The sequence below is a fragment of the Phocoena sinus genome, chromosome 20, assembly GCF_008692025.1.
Source record: "Phocoena sinus isolate mPhoSin1 chromosome 20, mPhoSin1.pri, whole genome shotgun sequence".
In the NCBI taxonomy this organism is placed as follows: Eukaryota; Metazoa; Chordata; class Mammalia; order Artiodactyla; family Phocoenidae; genus Phocoena; species Phocoena sinus.
The window spans coordinates 58723685-58744914 of NC_045782.1; the positions used below are offsets into that span (position 1 = coordinate 58723685).

The following is a 21230-nucleotide window of genomic DNA, read 5'->3' on the forward strand; positions in this document are numbered from 1 at the left end:
TCAAGCAGAAAGTATGTACACTATGATAAGATAAATATCTAATTATTTTTAAGTGTTCAGAATAATCTTACAACAGAATGACACACAGAGTTTCATAAGCATTCGTTTTTTTACTTCAAAACATTCCCATTTGGGAATTATTTTTTTTCCTAGAATATTCTTACAAAAATATACTTATATTTTAATTATCTATGCTAATAAAATATAGTGAATTGCATACTTACAAGAGAAATTTAAAAGTTACTTGCATTTCACTTTAGAATATATTCTTATACCTATATTTAAATAGACCTCTATCTAAAGTTCTGGAAATTTAAAAATAAATTTAAATTCTGGACCATCAGAAAAATCTTAAGAAAGAGCATCTCGTCTATTAATTGCAAAAGAAAAACAGAAATAGGACTCATACAACAGCTTACTAAGATGGTACAGAAACAACTCATCCATCCACCCACCCACCTCCCCCCATCCCTAACCCACCCACATCACAAAGATCTGCTGGGTATCTACTATGGTCCAGCACAGAGGCAAGTCACATGGCTTGCAAACTTTCATAAAGACTTTGGATTTATTCTGATTTCAATGGAAAGCCATCAGATAGTTGTAACAGGGCACATGTCATGAGACACGCCTTAGGTTGTTAAAGGACCCCTCTGTTTCTTTGGACAGAATACACAGTTTTGGAGGCAGGAAGAGGGCTGGACAGTGGTGTGGTGGTAAATGTTGAACAATCAGCCTTCGGTCGGGGGGGGGGTGACCTGATCTGCAGTGTTAGCTGGTTTCTGGGGTATAAAACCTACTATCATGGCCAATTTCACATGAACTTGGGAAGATATGCACATGATTGGCTCTCACAAACCAGTACCAGCTGCTCCATCACACCAGGGACTGGGAGAGAGGCAGGGGGAGGGGGCAATATCAAGGAGACCCATTAGGAGGCCGCTGTAAGGATCCAGACAAGAAAAAATGATAGCTTGAACCGGGGTGGTAACAGTAGAGATGTGAAAATGGTCAGATCACTGCATATTTTGAGAGTAATGCTGACAGAATTTACTGATATACTAGATGTGGAATTTAAAAGAAAGGATGTTCCATGGCTTTGAAACTGGATGAGTGGCAGTAGTGGTGATAGGGAGGAACAAATTTGGGGTGGGAATTGAGAATTCAGTTTTGGACATATTTAGTAGTAGACATCCAAGTAGAGATATCCAGTAAGCAGAGGTATTTATAAGTGTGGAGTTCAGAAGAATGCCTAAGACAAGAAATATACAACTGAGATCATACTTAAACCCTGAGACTAGAAGAGCTCACCTGGAGAGTAAGTGTAGATAAAAAGGAAACTAGTTGGAAGAATGGCTGATGGACCACTTCCACATGTAGAGGCTGGGGAATGGAGGGACACAGGAAAGGAGACTGGGAAGCAGCAATCAGTGAAGCAGCAAAGAACTCAGGAGACTGTGAGGGTCCAATCAAGGGACATAAACTTCCGTGTCACTAAATCGTTTGGACATTTTCCGGGCCCATCAAGTTACTTATTAGCAGCATCCAGCTCTGTGGTTGCTCCCTCCTTGAAATATTCTCTCCCTCGGCTGCCATAACTCAACCGCTCCCTGCTTTCCTTCCACCTCTCTAAGCTGGTTCCTCAAGGCTTAGCCTTTAGTGCTCTCATCAAGCTCTGTCCTCTCACCTGACAATCTCATCCCAGGCCCACGGCTTCAATTACCACCAATACCCTGATGACTCACACATTCTTCTCTCTCCAGCCAAGACCTCACCTCTGAGCTCCAAGATGCATATCCAACTATTTATTTGACATGTCTCCTCTAGAGCGTTTCAAAGGCAGCTCAAATGTCATACGCACAAACACTAACCTCATGATCTTCTACAATGTGTTCTAACCCTCCATGAAACAATTAAAACTGGTTATTGTCTTTTTTTAAGCAAAGCAAAGCAAAAAAAAAAAAGCATTTAATAAACGTCCCTAACTTATAAATAAATTGTAATAGAGGAAAGTAATGTATTTTAAAAGCATTACTATGATAGGAAGGACTGTGAAAGTAACCAACACCACTCCTAAAAGATGTAAAAATCTTAAACATGTTTTAGGTTTTTTTTTTTTTTTTTGCGTTACGCGGGCCTCTCAATGTTGTGGCCTCTCCCGTTGCGGAGCACAGGCTCCGGACACGCAGGCCCAGCGGCCATGGCTCACGGGCCCAGCCGCTCCGCGGCATGTGGGATCTTCCCGGACCGGGGCACGAACCCGTGTCCCCTGCATCGGCAGGCGGACTCTCAACCACTGCGCCACCAGGGAAGCCCGTTTTAGGTTTTAATAAAAAAATATTTAATCAAATCAGCAAAGCAGAATTTACTTTTAAATATATGAAAAATCTCATTTTACAAATTATCTGAAAAAGTATTTACAAATTATGATTCCATTAATATTAACTTACGTGTGCGTATTTAAGCATATAAATGACTAGAAATTAAACTGTAAAATGTTAGCAGTAGTTATCTCTGACTGGTAAGGTTATAATTTTTATTCTTCATGCTTTCCCATATTTTCTTAAATGAACATTTCATTATAAAATTGAAAAATTCATTTTCCAAATTACTTAGCAAATCTAACTCCAGGCACTGCTTCTTTCTCAAAGATAAAATAGAAATTGAAGTTCTAAGCCTCATTACTGACTTTTTTGTAGTTACCTTGGAAAGCTAACTCAAGATGAAGTTAGTAAGAATACAAAGTTTGGGCTTCCCTGGTGGCACAGTGGTTGGGGGTCTGCCTGCCGATGCAGGGGACGCGGGTTCGTGCCCCAGTCCGGGAAGATCCCACATGCCGCAGAGCGGCTGGGCCCGTGAGCCATGGCCATTGAGCCTGCGCGTCCGGAGCCTGTGCTCCGCAATGGGAGAGGCCGCAGTGGTGAGAGGCCCACGTACCGCAAAAAAAAAAAAATACAAAGTTTGATCATTAGGCCCATTTCCTTAAAAATATAATAGTCTAGTGCTGACTTAAAAAAGACTTAAATATTTTCTCAGTACTTCCATCTTGTGCAACATTTAAGGTAGACACTGTCTATAAGATTACTTAAAACACATCCAACAACATTTTTCAAAATTGGAGAATTGACACTTTCAAGTCCATGGTATAAAAGGTGACACCAACTAAGTAATTTACATATTTCTAGAAGTAAACTGTCCACATACCCCACATGAATTATACTGAAATTTAAAACAGAAGACTGTCTGGTAATATATCATTTTAATTCACTGAAATTTTATTCATGTATTGAATTCATATGCAATGAACACCCCCAAAATATTATTACATAAGATACTACAGAATTGGAAAGACCTTATTTATTTATTTAAAGATCTTTATAAAATAACATATACCTTCTATTTGTCCAGAAAACAGTAAATGTACACTTTCTCCATAGATAGCCTTTATCTAATAAGTGATAGCTCTGCCAGAATCAGCTACTGATTTTCAGAAGCATACACAGAAACTATGTTTTCCTCTCTATTCCATTTTAAAATCTTCTAATTCTAATAAAGTAAGAAGTAAAAACTGAAACTAAATATAATTAAAATGGATTCTAAAACCTCCATCCCAAAATAATTTAAGCTCAACTCCTGGCAACTAATAGAATTTTATACGTTTTAATGACAAGTGTGCATATTTAAACATATTTACTGTTTTAACTATTTAATGTTTATGGCTATTTTCCTACTTTGTCACGTTTACTAGGGCCCACTCTAAGCTACAGTGTGGGAAGGTAAACTTGTCATCATCACTCTTATTCCACAGAGACAACAAGTCTTCAAGGTCACATGCGGACACTTAGGACCCTCTTGTGTTCTTTCCCCTGCGTTCTGGGACAATTCACATAAAGCTGATCTCCCCAGAGTGCTCGGCCATTCTAATTTTCTCTATTGCATCTCCCATACCACTCATATTTGTTGTCCATTAGGAAAATTATAAATTAATCTCAGTTAATATAATAGATGGTGCTAATAAATCCTAACATTTCAATGTATTAACCCTCCTAGGAAATACATTCACAAGTTAACATCTTTCCTGAACAGAAAAACTATGGCGAAAATACAGCGCCACATAAAGGCCCAAGTCTTTTCTTATTTTATTCCACTTATTAAATGAAATAACATGAAATTTGTATTTAAATAAATTCAAATATTTTCTGCTAGAGGGCAAGTTTCTGTATTTGGGCCACTACAACTATACGTAGACCCTACTGGAACATAACTTCTTATCCTACATGTTTAGATGCACTACATGTTGGATTGTAACGCCCAAACAATAATTTTACACGGGAAAAACTAAACATAATGCTAGCCAAATAATGGAGTTCAGTGTTCATCAACCACAGCTCTCCTGCCCCAAATGTCAAATGACCTATGCTAGGTCAACCAAGCTTTGAGGGGTCTTCACTCCACTATTTCCAAGCCAAGTACAATGATAAATGAGATTGTCACAGTTCCTACATAACATACATACACAAACATAAGCACACACACAAGCTCTACCAACAATAAAACATCTTATCGACACTGAAGTAAGAACACTCACAGCAAAAATGCTACTAGCTAACTCAATTTCACTTAGGGGCTAAGAAAGATTAGAATCTGAAGCAAACTAGTTTTCGATGAATTTATCCATTGGTAAATATCACATTTTCATTTATAGTGACAGTACACATGTGATATTTTCTTATCAAATAAAACTGAGTTCTACTTAAAATACTTATTTCTTCTCTAATTTGTCTTCAGAGTAGAAACAGAGTACGGCATAAAAACCTGTGTTAACAGGCCATGCCACTTTTTTCTCTTTTGTTCTTTTTAATGCAATTGCAAAATCATTCGAATGGCTTTGCTTATGGTTATTAAAGAATTAAATAGCGTAACCTCATTTTTCCATGCCTAAGCTCAACTAGAAAGAAAAAGTTAGTGAATTATGATTCAAAAGTGTGGTTAGAAATTAATTTTTAAACAATAATTGTATTTGAACAACATAGGGCATGACATATTAGTTTGTAAAATGGCAAAACTAAACATTAATTCATATAACAATGAGAGCAAATGGTATAATAACCATTTAATGGTTCTTTATTGCTTTCTGAAGAAAAGGATTTTATTCCCCCACAACCCTATATCTAAGAACATTTCATATCCATAGACACTTAGTAGACCTGTATTAACCTAGAATTTTATCTCTTAAATGATAGCAAAGAGCTATAAGTACCAGTCGGTTACACCGTGCTGCAGAAATCACTTCAATTTCATGCTTCTCTTAATGTGTAGCGTCTATGAAATTACCTGCATGATCACAGTCAAAATTTTATTTCCATAAACAACTATCACTGCATGACTACTCTGCCATGCAAAATATGCTAGAATTTTAATTAAAATTGACTTAATCATAAATTTATATATAGTAGCTTTTAGAGGAACACATCAAAATCGGCTCAGATTGTAACCACATTTTTTACATACAAAACTTAAAAAAGGATGTCTTTCTCTTTACTTAATGTTTAAGAAATGAATGGTCAAAGATTTTTAAATTTTTCCTTAATTTAAATGGTTTCTTCAAAAGGCATAACCTCCAAATGCCAATGCACAGTTAAAGATTTTGGTTTTCTCAAAGTTACTAAAATCTTTATAGACACCTTTTCTTAAGAATAATAAAGTATGATACAGAGACATAATAAGCCTTAAAAGAATACCTGAGAGGTCTTGCCTGGGGATTGCCTGCTTCTACATATGGATGTAAATAATCCTTTATGTAGAGATCAGCAGCACTATTAGAATGGGTGCAAATGAGAATCCTGCTGAAATAAATGGTGCAAATAAAAAGAATGATGAAACACAAAACCATTCAAGCAGTATAATACCAAAAAAAAGCAGTGGCCATTTTAATATAATACATTTCCCTCAACCTACTCAGTAACCTCTAACATATTATTCAGTTATGCTTTTAGGAAATTATTACTAAAGCTTAATTACTCTTTAAGCTGTAAAGGAGATAAGTTCCCCCAAATTATTTTTAAATCTATCATATAAAATTATTTTTTAAAAACCCAACCCTTTTGGCACTAACATTTATCACAATCTCTTAGCAGACTTGGCGTTTTGAGGACTATTTAAAAGCTACCATTCTCTATGTTGCCAATTTTTAAAAACAGTACGTTTTCAGAGAATTCAAATTTTAGTGCTTTGGGGTTTGAGTGTGGCTCTTTTTATTTGTATCTTTTTTTAATTTTTACAAGCAAGATGAAAATTGTCTCTATAGCCCTTGCTTTGTCTTCACAACAAGGACAGAAACTGTGCCCTGCTGATGAGACCAGGGCGCACACAACGCCATCTCACCTGGTCTCCTGCTGCTGGAGAATGTGCTTGACGGCCTGAGCTAGGGTGAATGTTTTGCCGGTGCCATAGGGGCCGATGATGAGAACAGGAGGCAGCTGTATTGAAAGTGGGGTCGTAACGGCCAGAACAGCCTCTTTCTGTTTTGCGTTTAGCCGAGGATCCAACTGCTCATCCCATTGTCTAAAGAAAATTAATATGTAAGTTATTTTAAACACATGCATCTTATTCATAAGCAGAACATGGCACACAAGTATCTTGAATTTCACTGAACCATTAAAAATACTGACATAACATAGCATCTATAAAAACAAATGCTTATTCTAAAACTACTTTTTAAAAAATTCCCAACAAAGTCGGTGTAGGGTGTTTTACTACTCTGATCAAAATTCACTTTAGTTATCCTGTCCTTTCCAAGTGCAAAAAGATTCTGGTAACTAACCAAGAGACATCACAACACACTTCCAGTCTAGTTGCTATGTAACAGCAGTTTCTTTGCATAGCAAATAAAATGGAAAAGGGAAACTAACTGATTTTCAAATTCTAATCCATTGAAAGATCTCTCAGTAAAATTTAAAACAAAAGAAAAAGAGAAAAACCCGTGTCACTGGTTAAGAGATATCAAACTTTATATAAAGTTCTTAATTCAGAAAATAGCAGGATTTTTTTTAAGGTCAAACAATATGAAATGTTTTCTGATTATTTTCACACACAAATAACGTACGTACGTCCTACTTTTCTGGGTACAGAACACCTGTCATGGCAACACAAATGGCTGTTGTAATGAAATCTATCTTATTAGTGTCCCTTCTATGACTTGGCTAAGTTTTGAAGATTTAAATGGACGGCAGATGCTGAAAGGGATCAAACTAAGTGGAGAATCAACAGCATTCTTTCTCATAACTACAATTATAATACTAAATATTGCAACAACTATGGTAAAAATGATAGAGATGTAAACCAAAATAGGAAGGGCGTGTTAAGAGACTCTTAGAAAATTTGCAAAATGCCTACAAAATAATCCTGAAATAGGAGGACACAGTTCAGATGGCAAAATGCCCACTCCGTGAGGCTACACTCTACTCAAACAGAAGCTAGTTATTTATGGAAAGTTTTCTTAACTCTTTCAGTTTCAAAAAATTATAACTAATGCTATATATTATGATAGATAACTTCAAACAAACAAAATTCTCCTAATTTTAAACCTTAGAAAATCAATTTTAAAAACAAATTTTAAGCATATGAACATGTTATTATTTATTTTTCTGAAATTTAACTTTTTTTAAGTAAAAAACAAAAGGACTCTGACCAGTGGCACTAGATTTCCTGGAAGCCATTCACGAAAACTCCAAAGAATCCCTCAGCATTAACCAGTTTCTTTACTCATAATTCTGCCAGTACCTAGCAATGCTCCATCTCCTATAAATAAGGAAACTCCTTTAGGTAAGTACTAAGTCCAGAGCTACTACACGTGGCAGACACTGTGGAATGGTTACCCCCAAACCACCTGCGGTGCCCATGTCTTCCTCCTTCTACTACTGAGCCCAGACGGCTATAATACTCCCTTTCCAGCCTCTGTGGCTGGAGACCCAACTCTGGTCAACGAGACGTAAAAGAAGTCCCTCAGAAGGGCTTCTATACCCAATAAAACAAAACAAAGCCTCTCTAGAAGAAAGCCTTCCTGCTCCTTTGCCCTCCTCCTTCACCTTGCTGGAAAAAGCCCATGACAAATAAAACTGCAGAAGCCATCTGATAATCATGAGGCAACAACAGGCATCACGAAGAAAACTAATGTGCTCTCTAAGTAGAGAGAGAAGGGAGACTAGGTCTGCAAAGGTACTGCTGAGCCCCCGTACCAGCCCTCGACCACCCAGCTCTGGGCCTCTACTTCTATTTGCTTAAGCCACAGTCAATCCAACAAACTGTCGCTTGCATCTCTACCTGACCACTATGATTCTACGCTATCTGACCCCAATGGTTCCTTTATCTGTACATGGAGATAATGATACTTGCATCAGATAGATATTTTAAAGGATCAAATAAGATAATGCATGCAAGCTGTTAAGAAAAATAACTGAGCAATAAGTGCAAAATTAACTCTGACTTCTATTACTATAGTATTTTCTGAGGATCTCAGAAAAACAAGATATTACTTGACCAGCACACACTTTTGAAAATCAAAAATGTTTTTTAGAATACCCTCTAATCTCTCAAATTTGGGGACTTTAATGAACTTATGATGAGATCGATATAGATTATATACATAAGTCTAAATCTAAGAGATTAGTGACGATTTACAGGTATAATTCTAAAATATGTTGCTATCTCTTCATTTTATTTATATAGACCATTCTACTTGTCAATTGTTTCAGTGCAAATAAACGCTTCAGAGTAGATCAGAAACTTTACCAATGTGAGTCATCTCTATAGTTTCTGGTCATGAATGATGAACCATTTACAGGAAAGCCAATAAGTAAAAACAAATTGTCTCTATTTATTATACTACCTGCTTAATAAAGGGAAGAAGATTTACAATAAACATGCTGGTAAAAGTCATCTCTGAATTTCACAATTAAAACAATATAAAGTCTTTTCAAGTTTACTCTGAATAAAATAAGAGTTATTTTATTCCCTGAACCAAATTAATTCTAAGCTCTTTTTTTTTTTCCTGGTCTGACGCATTGTTGTGATTAATTTATAGACTACATGCTCAAGAATAATTTCTCAATTTCATTTATCTTTCTATATTTCACCTTATTCCAGAAAAGATTTTAAATGACTAATAGCTTCTCAGCGTTCCTAGACCTAGATACATTTTTAATTACTATTTAAATTATAGTGGTATGAAATCTCTTCCTGCTTGAAAGTTTTCTGCTACTTGACATTTCCTTACTTTTGCAGTTAACACTTGCAATCAGTGGTATTTGAATATACTGCTATACACAATATATTTTTCAGAAGTGAACATATCAAGTCAATGCCTATAAGTTTACTGGTATAGCCTCACATTTGAAACCCTAATTTTCTTCTTTAAACATGATATTCTTATTAACTTAAATGTGTCATATGTTAATAATGTCCAAGGTTGTGTTGGAGATTCAAGGACAAATAAGATGTGGTCTCTTCTAAAAAGCTCAGAGTCTAATGAGAACAGCAGAAATGTACACAACTGAGAAAAATCAATTTTAGAGAAATTATTGCTTGAAAGTACAAAACTGACTGAACCTAGCAACATACTAGGCATCAATAAATATTTGTTGAAATAATGAAAAGGAAGAGCAGATTCATTTACTAGAAGGAGAGAGTCCTTGAGCGGGACTAAATTTTAAAGGACAGGTAGATCCTCCAATAGATCAATATTGGGCAAAGATTATTTCAGGGAGAAAAAAACACCAGATAGAACACAGGGCTGGGGGAGGGGGAAATGCAGCATTTAATGAGTATAAAGTTTCAGTTTTGCAACATGAAAAGGTTCCGGAGATGAACTACACAACAATGTGAGTACACTTGGCACTCTTGAACTGCACACTTTAAAAATGGTTAACATGGTAAATTTTACGTTATGTAGATTTTACCACGATTTTTTTTTAATTTTAAAGAATTTTTTAAAAGATGAGGCAAATAAGTTCAGGGCAAATTAAACAAACATCAAAGTAATTCTATATGGCTAGAACATGATGATTTAAAGGAAGAAAGGGAGTGTAAGAAGAAAAAAGTAAAAGAAACCTGAAAAGATACTGTTGAGAAGCATTGTCAATGAGACCACATAATATGAGTTTTGTATTAGGACGTTCAGACTTTATCTGCATATCAAGCAGAAGCCCTTCAGAGGTTTATAAGCAGTGAAATGAAATGATTATTTTAGCAAAGTAACTCTGGAAGAAGTATGTGGGTTGGACCACAGAATAGAGACACAGACAGCAGGACTGACGACTGACTAGAAGGCTACTGAAATAGTCCAGCTCTAAATTACGCACTGGCTGTAGGGATGGAAAGGGAAGGATGCAGAGAAGCTGAATCACATAAGAGCTAACACTATGAGATGTCACTGGGTATTTACAATCGGTGGGCCACTCACCACTTTCAGGAGGGTGAGAGCAGCAGAGAGCAAGATCACAGGGGCGAGGAGAGAGAATACACTGCAGGTAGGGTGGCCACCCTTGCTCAAGGACTTTGGCAGTAAAAACAAGAATGAGGAAAGTGAAAACAAGGGAGAAATGACTTGGATTTTGTATTATAAGACATATTTTGCTTTGTTCTGTTTTTAGGACCAGAAGAAATGAAGTGTGAGGGGAAATGATATAAGTCACTCCTAGGTCTGGCCCATAAAAATTTCCTACATGGCCCTCCGTGCTCCTGCTTCCCCTGTCTGCCAGCTCATGTCAGCACCCAGGGTGACCTTGGAAACCACTCAGTAAAGATACCAGAGCCTCCGTCAGAGATGGAGCAGGGCCACGCTACCGTGACTAGATTGACACAAATGATTAAAAAATAAACTAGTTTGTGAAGCCATTGAGATTTAAAAAAAAAAAAAAAAGGTGGAGTGAGCTGGGCATGGGCAGGGGCCAAGAGGATAAAATCCAGTAAAAGAATAAAAAAGATGCAGTCATAGAGCTGTCACTGCAGTTAGTCTGGAAACAAAGCAGAGGTATCACATTTAACTACATGTAAAGATGTGTAAAGAGAATTAAGCAGAAAAATATTTACATAACAATTAACTTTACAGCATCTTCCATGATACTTCCTCCATTTTCCTAAATTACAAAAATGTCTTCCCTAATCAAAAATTATTTTAAATTAACTATTTGAACCACTTTAGAAAGGCCCTAGTTTCCCTATTCAGCTTCTACTCAGGAATATTCCTAAACTGCTTGGCATTCTATCAAATTAAGGCTGTTGAGAAAAGCAATAGAACTCATTTAGACTCTGAGGAAAAGTGAAGAAAATCGATGATGAACTTCAAATGCTTCATTCTAAGAGCTCTTGTACTCTCTTTTCTCAACTACTAACATCTCTCTTGAAGAATATATGGAAACTTTCTTATAAACATATTTGAGTTATTTGATACAGATATTAAATTTAAAATTTATGTAACTTCTGGAATGAGATATCTCTTTTTTGTACCTGTTGGGACTCCAAGGTATGGTTGGAGTCATAGTGATGTCTGGAAACAAAACCCCATTGTCCTTGATCCTGTCTAGCGCATAATGCATTTCACAGAGGGGTAATCGATTTAATTGAAACTGAAGTTCAACCTGAAAGACAAAACAAAAAAAATTTTTTTAAAAGCATGAAAGCCAACATCAGTGCTTTTCAGCTTCCTAGAATGCTCTGTGGAGATACCTTTTACAGGGGCCAAGTTTAGAGATGCCTTTAAAGTGTAATCATAGTGTAATAATACTTACTATGCCTAATATTTGCTTTGTTTATTCAGTGCCAGGCACTGTAACACGCACTTTACATAGATTATCCCGTTTAATAGCACCAATGACGTGTATACTATTATTAACCTCATTTTTCAGCTAAAGAAACTGAGGCACTTGTAAATTACTTTATCTCTAAATAAAGATTATCTGATTCCACCATTCCTAAGAAGAATATATTTGATAAAATTAGTAGAACATCTGTGAAATATCATCTCTCAAGGGTTAAAACCAGGCCTATGACACTGTATTGATTTACTATGAATGGATAATATTCACCAAATGCTATATTTAAAAAGAAAAAAAGAGTAGCTTTCCAGTTAAATATGGGAGACTGAGCACAGTTCACCTAAAAATCAATAAAGACAAAAAGAACAAGAGCAGGGCTTCCCTGGTGGCGCAGTGGTTGAGAGTCCACCTGCCGATGCAGGGGACACGGGTTCGTGCCCCGGAAGATCCCACATGCTGCGGAGCGGCTGGGCCCATGAGCCACGGCCGCCGAGCCTGTGCATCCGGAGCCTGTGCTCCGCAACGGGAGAGGCCGCAACAGTGAGAGGCCCGCGTACCGCAAAAAGAAAAAAGAACAGGAGAAGATACAACTTCAGATAAGAACTGCCCCAGGATCTAGCTTAGTTTATTTTAATCTGTTCTTCCATTGCTGATTTAAAACAGAAATCAGAAAGCTTGACCTCGTATAAAACTGGAACATTTTAGATTTTACTTAAAGAGAACCGATTTTCTCTAAAAGTTATCAAAGGTCCAATTCTCCACCCACCAGAATCAATACTTCAAAGTCAACTGCACTTCTAGTTGTGGCAGAGGGAGGGAAAACAAACCAGAAGAAGAGGATCTGCTGACAGGGAAACTGCAGACAACCACAGTGAAGCTGCCACACTTCAGAACATACCTGTGTGTCATAATCAGGCCGAAGATTAAGTTCTTCACAGCATTCCCTGGATATCCTTAAAAATATATATTCTTTTGTTTTTTCTTCAATAGTAGCTTCATAAACCTTCTCTTTGGTTCCCTGGGTCTGTACTAACTTCTCTTTAGGGACTGGTAATAAATAAACAGCATTGACTTTGGTCATCACCAGCCGTCCAGCCAAAGTATCTTCAGAAAGTGTTTCAGTAAGCTTGAAACGGCCAAAAAGTTGTCCATTCTGAGCATACTTTGCACCTCCAGAAACTCCAGTGAGCATGAAGCTTGCTAGAATCTGCAATTGCACTTTAAGGTTGAACCTAAGTCAGAAGTAGAAAATGAGTTTGAATATTTTACATCAAAAACATTAAAACTAAATAAAAGAGTAAAACAAATCAAACATAAACATAGAAAAATTAAAGGTTCATTATCAATTCCACTCCACTGAGCTACAAATTATATACTGTCTTTAATCCAAGCTGGAAACAACAAAACTTTAAGTGAATAAACTCTCCAAGTTTATAAAAATGCATGCTTAGTTGTGTTGAAGAATACACATATTTTTAAGTTTGAGCATTTAAAATGAAACTAAGTACGATTTTTTAATAAAATGAAATATCATGTATTAGTTAATATGAAAGTCTGTTTGAATATACCATTAGGACAATCAAGACTTTAAAATCACCTAAAGCCAGAAGGAAATGTACTGTACTGAAGCTACAACAGACTTTTATTAAACTGCTGCTTTCCAAGTAGATCTTACCAAGATTCTAACCATAAAATTTCTCTTCCAATACCGCTGACGAATAACATCCAGAATACATTTTTATTCATGGCTACATCAAGGCAGGTCTCATGCCCAAATTATGGAAAGAAAAGTTAAAGGCTATCTTATTAGACAATGGCTGGTACACTCACTCCCACTTCGATGAGCACATGTGAGCATGAAAGAGAACATGTGTGTGCAAGAAGCACAGAGAATCAAGATTAATTCACACAGTCAAGAAAGATTTAAATTAATTAATAGCTCTTCTCCTTTGCCACTCTGAAATGGTGCTGTGAGAGAAGACAAAGTGGTAACAATGGGAAGACTGTCTCCTTTTTCTTTTCTTTTCTTCTTTTTTTTTTTTTTTTTTTTTTTTTGCAGTATGTGGGCCTCTCACTGTTGTGGCCTCTCCCGTTGCGGAGCACAGGCTCCGGACACGCAGGCTCAGTGGCCATGGCTCACGGGCCCAGCCGCTCCGCGGCATGTGGGATCTTCCTGGACCGGGGCACGAACCCGTGTCCCCTGCATCGGCAGGCGGACTCTCAACCACTGCGCCACCAGGGAAGCCCTGTCTCCTTTTTCTTAATAAGGTTTAAAAAATTTGAATGAAAAAACTGTTTTATAATCTATATACCCATTTGTGGAAAAGGCTACTTTTTAACAGTACTACTGAATTTTCTTGTGATTTTCTGAAATTTTCTGAATTTTCTTGACGTGATGTCAAGAATGTCTTATAAATTCTTAAGGAAAAAGAAAAAAAAACCTTTTCTAAAACATTATGCACTTCTGTAACACAAACATTTGTACTGCTTACAATATTAGGAAACCAATTCTAATTAAAACATTATATTCAAATTTTGAGTTTCCATTTATATACTTTAAAGTTAGAAAACTGTAAAACTAGAGAAATATTTTAACAGAAATAAGAAAACACTTAAGGAAAATAATACATCTGAACAGCTATTTATGCACGTAACAATTCATAGCGTTTATAAGCTCCATTAGTTATTTTAAAGTACACTTAAGGGCTTCCCTGGTGGCACAGTGGTTAAGAATCCGCCTGCCAATGCAGGGGACATGGGTTCCAGCCCTAGTCCGGGAAGATCCCACATGCCATGGAGCAACTAAGCCCGTGCGCCACAACTACTGAAGCCCGTGCGCCTAGAGCCCGTGCTCTGCAACATGAGAAGCCACTGCAGTGAGAAGCCCACACACCGCAACGAGGAGTGGCCTCTGCTCACCGCAACTAGAGAAAGCCCACGCACAGCAACAAAGACCCAACGCAGCCCAAAATAAATAAATATTTAAAAAACACTTAGAATACTTAAGGCTCCAAAAAGATATGTAAAAATATACTTTATTATAAATATAAATTTAATATCTAATAACATGGCTTTCTATGAGGATCAAATGAATTCCAGGAGTACTTGCTCTGTGTATCATATATATATATATATATATATATATATATATACACATATGGAATTTTAAAAAATCATGTTATATTTCTCTCATTCTCTATCCATATTTCACTAGATCCAAACTAGAAAAGTACAATATAATTTAAAGAAACACAGATTGTATGTTATCTACTTATGTTTGATTCTTTCAAGACTGGAATGTGCACTAAGGATTCATATAAAAATAAGTCATAAAATGAAACAAAAGTATACCACCCTCCCCAGTTTACATATAGTCTATGTTCACCTTCCTTCTTTAAAAGAAATAAAATACATGCTTTACAGAAGAACAGGAACCCTTAGGTTTTTCATGTTTTTTCGAAGTTAAATTTCTACTTTGCTTTTATCATCCATATAACTGATGTGTGATCATTAACAACCTTCTCAGAGCAAAGAGATTCCCTGCAGTCCACTCTCAATTCACAAGTGACCTCTCTGTTGCTAAACTTGATGTCCAGCTTTCTGATCTTTTGTAAAGTTATTATTACTTTGCGACCACTTTCCGTTTCCTTTAAACTCCCTCTTCCACTGGCTTCTGTACAGTCATCCTCTCCTAGTTCTCCTCCTGCTTTTCTGGCTGCTCCTCCGTCTTCCATCCAAGCACCAACCCCCTTCTAAGCAACCACCCTGCTCTCTCCTTACCCTGCCAGCTCTCACAAGACGAGGACGCCCTCTCCTAGATCTCTCAGCTCTGGGCTGTAAACCTAACTGCCAGATACGCACTTTGGATTACATGCTCTGCAAATTCAGTACAAGCAAAAGAGAATCACCATGTGACTTCCCCACGTACTACCCCAAACCAATCCTCCCATGTATTAGACAGCTTAGGTAATGGCACTATCCACCTAGTTGTCCCAGCCAGAAACCAAGTTATCCTTGACCTTGTCTCTCTCACCAACCTTCATTCCCCATCATACAATCACCAAGCCCTGTTAGTTCCTCTTCTTCCTAAATTATCTGCATCTCAACATTTCTAACTTGAATTACTGTAACAAACTCCTACCATGATGTCTTGCTTCAGATCTATTCTCCAAGCCACCACTAGAGGGTCTCCGTAAAATGCGAGTCTGATGATAGGCAGCTCCGAGGGTAAAGTGTAAACAGCTTTCTTTCTCACCACCCCACCACACACGTCCCTTCCATTAAAATTACGATGACCGACTTGCAGCTTCCCCCACAACTCTATGCTCTTATTCTCCTATCCTGTTTCTTCAAACTAGATACCTTTGTCCTATTTCTTCACCTGACAATTCTACCTGTTTTCATAATTCAGCTTAAATGCCACCTGGTCCAGAAAGCTGACTTAGATATGTCATTCAAGCTCTGGGGAAACGAAACGTAACTTGTTTACCTCAGAATCAGCAATGACCAGCCTAGAACCTAACACTTCGAATACTCAATAAATTCTGTTTATTGAATTAATTTTACATGCTTGTAATAATCTGATTTTTTTTCCAGGCACCATATTCCCATTTCACCTACTTCATATTATTCCCTAACAAATTCTTGTAATCCTATAATGTTTTCTCAACTAACTTGGGTAATATATTAAAGTTTTACTGTTACATCTGTTTTAGAATCTACCATCCCAAAACACTTGATCACAATTTAGTAGGCATGAAAAATTAATCTCACAGTTTTAAAGCAATAAGAGAATTCTTTTATGACATTGAGTTGTGCCTTGCAACAAAACTCTTGAGGCAGAGACACTAGAACTAAGAAATACAGCTTTTCCCACAGAAGAGTCACCATATGTTCAAGATGCAGACATTAGAGACCTTCTCAAAGTTACAGCTACTAATATTTAATTTTTCTAAAAGATTAACAGGCTGAAACTAAAAAGACATTAGTAAGCGTTCTTAAATATTAAAATAATATGTATTTTTGAGATTTAGTAACTCAGAAATACCTAAAATACAAAATATATCCTATAATTAACAAAGATATGTCTTAAAAAGAAAAACCATCTTTCCATGGTTCCATGCCACATTTTAAGATCAACCTGAAAGCTTACAGGATTCCTAACATTTTTGGAAATGGCAGAATAGTAGCCCATGAAAGTTTCCAGCTGATTTAAAACCATACTTCCAGCTAAAAGAAATATGGCTCCATCTATGTTAGAAACAGTTATACCTCGAGTGTAACTTTAAAAACACTTCAAAGCTATATATAGTGAGTTTCCCTTCATGCAATTTCTGACTAAATGAACGACAACAAAAGTCAACCAAGGTAATAAGCCAAAAAGCAGCTGGGTCTATTGAGGCAGAGCCGCAGAACCAAGGCTGAATCAACAGAGGCCTCAGCCACGGCAATGATGAAATGAGCACCCGCATATCGGGCTTGTCCTGCCAGCGTCGGTGCTGGGCGGCCACAGTGCCCCAGGCCTGCAGGCCACGACACACTCTGACGCACATGCACACGAGAGCTTCAGCCGGAGCCAATTTCTTCTGAAAATGTGGATCTTAGAATGAAATCGATTTCACCGCAAGGTGGAATCATTATGGAGTGCACAGCACCATGTAGCTGAGGACAAGAGAAGTTGAAAATAAATCTTGAAAGAACTCAGAAGCATATTCTAAAACTTAAATGAAATGCAGTATTATTCTTACCATCTCCACACATCTCATACTAAAACTTAACATAAAAAGAACTCTTAATATCTGGACTGCTTTGAAAAAAAATCATCTTTCTTTAAAAAATAAAAAGATAAACCTGATTATCAAATTCAGCCTCAAGCCAAAATACATTTTTTCTAATCTTGAGAGGTTTCATTCAATCCATTTTCAAAAAGAGAAATTCTAAGGTGACCACGTAAAAGTACAGGTCTACCTTGTTTTACTGCACTTCATTGTCCTTTGCAGATACTGCGTTTTTTACGAATTGAAGGTTTATGGCAACCCTAAGTCAAGCAAGGCTATAGGTGCCATTTTTCCAACAACATTTGTTCACTTCATGTCTCTGTGTCACATTCTGGTAGTTCTCACAATATTTCAAACTTTTCCATTATTATTATATGTGTTATGGTGATCTTTTACGTTACCATTTTAACTGTTTTGCGATGCCACAAAACGCAACCGTGCAAGACAGCAAACAACTGTGTGTGTTCTGATTGCTCCACCAACTGGCCGTTGCCCCATCTCTCTCCCTCTCCTCAGGCCCCCTATTCCCTGAGACACAAGAGTAATGAAATTAGGCCAATTAATAACCCTATAATGACCTCTAAGTGTTCAAGTGAAAGAAAGAGTCACATGTCTCTCACTTTAAATCAAAAGCCAGAAATGATCAAGCTTAGTGAGGAAGGCATGTCAAAAGCTGAGGCAGGCCAAAAGCTAGGCCTCGTGTACCAGTTATAGCCAAGTTGTGACTGTGAAGGAAAAGTTCTTGAAGGAAATTAGAAGTTGTACTTCAATGAACACACAAATAGTAAGAAAGAAAAACAGCTTTACTGCTGATATGGAGAAAGTTTTAGTGGTTTGGATAGATCAAACCAGCCACAACATTCCCTCAAACCAAACCCTAATCCAGAACAAGCCCCAACTCTCTTTAATTCTATGAAGGTTGAGAGAGGTGAAGAAGCTACAGAAGAAAAGCTTGAAGCTAGCAGAGGTTGGTTCACGAGGTTTAAAAAAGAAGCCATCTCCATAATACAAGTAGAAGTGCAAGGTGAAGCAGCAAATGCTGATGCAAAAAGCTTTAACAAGTTGTCCAGAAGATCTAGCTAAGATACTTAATGAAGGTGGCTACACTAAACGGCAGATTCTCAGTATAGATGAAACAGCCTTCTGTTGGAAGAAGACTCTACCGAGGACTTTAGAGACGGGAAGTCACTGCCTGGCTTCAGAGCTTCAAAGGGCAGGCTGACTCTCATTACGGGCTAATGCAGCTGGTGACTTTAAGTTGAAGCCAATGTTCACTTACGATTCCAAAAATCCTAGGGCCCTTAAGAAATATGTTAAATCTACTCCACCTGTGCCCTATAAATGGAACAACAAAGCCTGGATGACAGCACATCTGTTTACAACATGGTTAACTGAATATTTTAAGTCCCCTGTTGAGACCTACTGCTCAGAAAAAAGATTCCTTTCAAAATACTACTCCTATCAATGCACCTGGTTACCCAAGAGCTCTGATGGAGAGGAACAACAAGATTAATGTTGTTTTCATGCCTGATAACACAACATCCATTCTAAAGCCCATGGATCAAGGAGTAATTTCGACTAGCAAGTCTTATTATTTAAGGAATATATTTCATAGGCTATGGCTGCTACAGACAGTGATTCCTCTGATGGATCTGGGCAAAGCCAATTGAACACCTTCTAGAAAGGATCTGCCATTCTAGACGCCATTAAAAACATTTGTAATTCATGGGAAGAGGTCAGAATATCAACATTAACCATAGTTTAATAAAAGAAGCTGATTCCAACCCTCGTGGATGACTTTGAGGGGTTCAAGACTTCAGTGGAGGAAGAAACTGCAGATGTGGTGGAAACAGCAAGAGAACTAGAATTAGAAGTGGAGCCTGAAGATGGGACTGAATTACTGCAATCTCGTGATAAAAAGCTAACAGATGAGGAGTTCCCTCTTATAGATGAGCAAAGAGAGTGGAATCTACTCCTGGTGAAGAGGCTGTGAAGACTGTTGAGATAACAAAGGATTTAGAATATGACATAAACTTAGATGATAAAGCAGTGGCAGGGTTTGAGAGGATTGACTCCAATTTGGAAGAAGTTCTAACTGTGGATAAAATGCCATCAAACAGTGTTGCTGCTACAGAGAAACTGTTCATGAAGAGTCAATCGATGCAGCAATTTTAAGAAATTAAAATAAGGCAGCCACCCCAACCTTCAGCAACCACGAACCACCCTGATCAGTCAGCAGCCAGCAACACTGAGGCAAGACCCTCCACCGGCAAAAAGATTATGACTTGCTGAAGGCCAGATGATGGTTGGCATTTTTTAGCAATAAAGTATTTTTTAATTAAGGTATGTACCTTTTTCTTTAGACATCCTGATATTTCACTTAATAGCCTACAGAACAGTGTAAAACTAACTCTTATATGTACTGGGAAATCAACAAATTCATGTGACTTGCTTTACTGCAATATTTGCTTTATCGTGGTGGTCTGGAACCAAACCCACACTATCTCTGAGGTGTTCCTGTATAGTCCAATCCTTATAATTAAAATGTAAGAAACCAGTATGAATTCCCTCAATACTACTTTCATGATTATTTTTCAAAATATGTGGTCTCCTTCAGTTTTTGAACATTTATTCAACAAATAATCATTGAGTGTTTGCCCTCCCACTGACAGAGACCTCCTGAGGAGCAGGGACCATGCGTTTATACTCCCAGCATGCGGCAGCAAGGCACCGTACACCAGGGATGCCAAGGTGAGCACAGCTCTTCCCTTAAGCTCATATACCAATCCTGGATAACAGCTACTGAATAACAACCGTTTCACCACCTGGCTGTGCTTAGGCACCTCTCCGTATTTTAAACATGAAAAATACTATCCAAAGGGGAGATTTTAAAAAAGAAAGAAAGAAAAGAAAAGTGTTTCTAAAGTAACTTACTTGCTGACTTCCTTATACTGGGCTATCTCCTCAATATAAAGGAGGTCATGCAACCGTGACTGATAGTTGGTCTTGGTCAATGATTTGTCTAAAACGGACTGGGTAAATAGCTGGTCAGCAGAGAGAGGAATTTGGTATCTGATAAGAAGGCTCTTCTCCAAATCAGTAGTTTCATTAGGTTCAAAATCTATAATAGTCTTAGAAGAAGAATCCCAACGCTTAGCCGTGGTTACTAGCTGCTGTTTTGCATGCATCAGGTACTCAAGATCTAAATGGAAACAAAAAACACATTTATAAAGGAACACAACATTAAAATTCTCAAATAATACACTGTGCATTTTGGTAAGAAAATTTTGTATGCTAAAGTTCTTAAAAATGAAACAATATAAAACCCCAATTGACAGAGTGTTTTCCCCATGTGAGAAATATGTTTTTGTCTAGGTTAACAAAATAACATAAATAGGAATTCATGTAAAAAATATTTTTTTGGACCTCAGGCTAGGACATACCAGAAATAGTTATTAACATTTAAAAAATATAGATTAACATTTAGAACTTAAACCTTTAGTCAAGAGAAATCTGATCTGCAGGAAGAAAGTATGGTAAATTTCTCATAAGACAAAATCTCTTTTCTCTTCCTACTAGAGAAACAAAAACCTTTTGCGTTTTTTCCCCACATTAAATTCGACATTAAAAGTGATAAAAT

General features: G+C 37.2%; 1 protein-coding gene across 7 annotated transcripts in view; it reads right to left on the bottom strand.

The window, feature by feature from the left end:
- The window catches only part of HELZ (helicase with zinc finger), a 150454-nt gene that overhangs the window by 73053 nt on the left and 56171 nt on the right, over window positions 1-21230 (bottom strand). For 6 of the 7 annotated variants that reach the window (XM_032615780.1, XM_032615778.1, XM_032615779.1 and 3 more), the window contains 5 exons: window positions 20525-20792; window positions 12712-13045; window positions 11506-11636; window positions 6385-6564; window positions 5742-5846 (listed from right to left, as the gene is read on the bottom strand). In XM_032615780.1, the coding sequence (XP_032471671.1) occupies window positions 5742-5846; window positions 6385-6564; window positions 11506-11636; window positions 12712-13045; window positions 20525-20792 (1018 nt within the window). The remainder of the gene's footprint in view (window positions 1-5741; window positions 5847-6384; window positions 6565-11505; window positions 11637-12711; window positions 13046-20524; window positions 20793-21230) is intronic. The other variant, XM_032615783.1, reaches the window with a different exon arrangement.